General features: G+C 51.3%; 1 protein-coding gene across 2 annotated transcripts in view; it reads left to right on the top strand.

Moving 5' to 3' along the window:
- Nucleotides 1-1169: 1169 nt before the first annotated feature.
- Nucleotides 1170-3590, top strand: part of SPEF1 (sperm flagellar and cilia associated 1) — a 4950-nt gene continuing 2529 nt past the window's right edge. The window contains exons 1-3 of one of the 2 annotated variants that reach the window (XM_006163965.2): nucleotides 1170-1994; nucleotides 3046-3157; nucleotides 3454-3584. In XM_006163965.2, the coding sequence (XP_006164027.1) occupies nucleotides 1886-1994; nucleotides 3046-3157; nucleotides 3454-3584 (352 nt within the window). In that variant the 5' untranslated portion in view covers nucleotides 1170-1885. The remainder of the gene's footprint in view (nucleotides 1995-3045; nucleotides 3158-3453; nucleotides 3585-3590) is intronic. The other variant, XM_006163966.3, reaches the window with a different exon arrangement.

Raw genomic sequence — 3590 nt, 5'->3', positions numbered from 1 at the left:
CCCACCCTGGAATGTTAAGAGGTGGGGGAGATCCAGGTCATTTCTTGTTCCTTGCTTGCCCTGGGTGCGGTTCCTTCTAGAAAGCCAAAGCCACTATGTGTGACTTTGAAATAAGGGGCGACTTCCACTCTTGGCCTGTTGAACTTGGCCTTTTAGCACTCAGGGATCCCCTCCAGGCCTTGAAACTAAGTGACAACAGAAAGCATTTGGGATTCCCCTTGTGTGTACACAGACACACACACACACACACACACACACACACACACACGATCCAAGACCTACCAGAAGAGAAGCCTGGCCTACCTCCTGGCCTGCACACACACATCATCCAAGACCTACCAGAAGAGAAGCCTGGCCTACACACACACACACTCACCATCCAAGACCTACCAGAAGAGAAGCCCAGCCTACCTCCTGGCCTGCTCTAGAGTAAGGACAGAGTGGCCCAGGTTCCCTCACATACCAACAAGGCAAATCGCTTCCGTTTGTCTCCTGCCGACAAGAAAGCCTCTTTTTCAGGGAACCGAGATCGTTTCATTAATGATAATACCTGCTGATGTTAACAGGTCTTTGCTGTGTGCAGGCGCAGTGTTAAACGTTTTAGATGCTCACAAAACCCCTAATGAGAGGTAAAACCGTAAGAGAACATGATGTTACCAAAGCCATGCTGTCGGTCTGTGGTAGAAGCAAGCTTGTTTCCCAGGCTGACCCCAGAAGTTCCCTTTCACGGAGGGATGTATATTCTTAACCCTCTTAAAGGTAGTGCTGGTTCCTGAAATCAATTTCTGATCTATTATTCTAATGGAATAATAGCTCTTTGGAGGGAGATGTGGGATGTGGAAGTGTCCGAAAGAGCTCTTGCTACTTCTATTCCTATAACCAATTCCCAGTCTCCATATAAAAGGTCTTATGTACATATTTTTAAAAAATAATTATTTTATTTAACTTTATTTATTTCAATTTGACCAGAAAGGGACAGAGCAAGAGCAAGAGAGAAAGAGAGGGAAAGTGAGAAAGCAAGCTACCAGGTCCAGGACTCGAACCATGGTCAGCCATGTGGGAGTCCATTGCTCATAATCAGCACGCCATCTGCTGGCCCCTGTCTTCTGTACATGTTAACTTTTTTTTTTTTTTTTTTTTTCTGTCTGTAAAGCTCTTGACAAGTACCCTACGGGGACAAGTAGATGAGAACTAGTCCCATTTCACAAAGAAGAAAATAGGGTAAAGGAGTGAAGGCCCAAGGCACTGGTCTCAAACTATTCTCCCCAGCTTCTGGGTTACATATTAACTGCCCCACTGTCAGAAGGAGGGAGTGGCAAGGTGATATGAACACAGCTTTGGGAAGGGAGCCAGCTAGGAAACACTGTCACCCAACCAATCACGCAGTCCACATGGTTGCAGATTATTAACCCTGGATCCCAGGTTAAGCTGACAGACACTGGGTTGTCTCCTACATTGGGCACTGCTAGCTAATGGGCCCAAAGGGGGAATCCCAGTCCTGGGGTTGCTGGGGAGGGGTCCTGGGGACTTGGCTGGCTTTGGCACGTCCCAGAGTGGGTCAGCGACTGCTCAGCAAGAGGCGTGGGTGCAGAGCTGATGCCTTCTTGGGTAGGCGAGGAAGTCAAGAACATTTAACTTTTTCTTTTCAAAGCTGGGGCCTGAGAAGTAGCCGCAGAAAAAAACTACAGCTCCCAGAAGCCTTTGCTTCCAGGAGGGCCTAGGATGGTTGCCATGGTTTCAGAAAACAATATGGCCGCTTCCAGCTAGGCGGTGAGCAGCTGGATTCCGGAGGCAGAGACGGATCAGACTGTCCGCAGGGTCAAGAGAGGAGGTGCTTGAGGGGTGTTGACACTGGGGCCGGGCGCTGGCCTTGCCCAGGGCTCCGATGGCGAGCAGCGTGGACGAAGAGGCTCTGCACCAGCTGTACCTGTGGGTAGACAGCATCCCTCTGTCCCGGCCCAAGAGAAACCTCTCCCGGGACTTCAGTGACGGAGGTGTGCGCCCCTGTGTGTGTCTACATGTCCTGTCCTGTGTAGATGTGCATAAGGAGTGTGTGTGTGCACGCTGCCTCCCTTTGTTCATAGGAGTGCGAAGTGGTGATGGTAAGATCTGGCCCTTGAGGCTTTGTGGAAGTGTGTACTTGTATGTGTGCTTTCTGCTTGATTCTTTGTGTAATCAGTGTGTCCATATGTATGTTTACCTGTGTGCATGTGGTGTGTGTGTGCATGTATGCGTGTATTTGTCTCAGACCCGCTCTGGGGACTTTAATGACTCAGATGTGCATCTTTGTATGTATTTGTGCATCTCTATGTACACTCGTTGCTGTGTTCTCTATGTTTGTCTTGTGGGAATCTGAGCATGTGTGTATTCTTATGTGTGTTGACACATTCTGACGCGTATGTATGGGGTCTTACGTGAGATTGTGTAGATGTCTGTTACTAGGACTATATCCTGAGATTTCAATGACAGAGTATGCATCTCTGTGTATGTGTATTTGGGGAGGCTCTGTGCATATGTGACTCTGTGTTTGTGTGTGTTCTATATGTTTGCCCATGTGTTTGTTCTGTGTCTGCACGTTCTGTCCTGTGTATATCTGCAGGGGGATCTTATCACATGTGTCTCTGCTTGTGTGAGTGTGACTCTCTCCCAGGACGTTGATTTGGAAGTGTGTGTGTTTGTGTGTGTGTGTACATGGGCACAAATCCAGTTGAATTACTAGGGTGGGGCTGTGGACTCCTGCAGGACTGTCTGGGAGACTCACTTCCTGGTAGAGGACCTGAAGCCAGGGACCTCAATGTGGCATGGTCCAAGGCAACAGGGAAGGGAGGCAGCTCTTCTGAGCTTTGCTGCAGACGGACGAGTCTCTGCCTGATCACTGACCCGGCTCTCTTTGCCTCCCCCACCTCCTGCCTGCACCTCCACCTCTTCACTGGGTTCCCCCACTCTGCTACCCTTGAGTTTCCACACACCCTTCTCTTCTCCCACCTCTCCCTCCTCTGTCTGTCCTCTCACCGTCCATGCCTACTGTCACACCAACTCCCTCAGTCCTGGTCGCAGAGGTTGTCAAGTTTTACTTCCCCAAGATGGTGGAGATGCACAACTATGTCCCTGCAAACTCTCTCCAGCAGAAACTCAGCAACTGGGGTCATCTGAACAGGTAGCAGGATGCCTGGGGGCGGGAGTGGGACTCTCCAACCCCCATCCCTGTTTCCCGGGAAGGGGCTTGAGGCTGCCCAGACTGAGACTGCGTTGGTGGCAGGGTGGGGAGGGCCCCCAGAGAGGTGATAACAAAGTCAAGGAGCTCTTCTGTTGGGAAGGAGGTGGGGAACTTCAGGATACCCAAGCAGGAGGACTGAGATGCCCCCCTCCCCACTCCGAGACTCAGGACCGCCGGCACCGCGTCCCCTTTCTTCTCCCCCACCCCTTGCTCGCCATCCTGTGTCTACCCCGCAGGAGGGTACTGAACAAGCTGAACTTCTCGGTACCTGACGATGTGATGCGCAAGATCGCGCAGTGTGCCCCCGGCGTGGTGGAGCTGGTGCTCATCCCGCTCAGGCAGCGCCTGGAAGCGCGGCAGAAGCGCAGGCAAC

This window comes from Tupaia chinensis, unplaced genomic scaffold, assembly GCF_000334495.1.
Source record: "Tupaia chinensis unplaced genomic scaffold, TupChi_1.0 Scaffold143574_1, whole genome shotgun sequence".
Taxonomy (NCBI): Eukaryota; Metazoa; Chordata; class Mammalia; order Scandentia; family Tupaiidae; genus Tupaia; species Tupaia belangeri.
The sequence above is the reverse complement of the archived record's forward strand: the minus strand, read 5'-3'. Positions and strand labels throughout refer to the sequence as shown.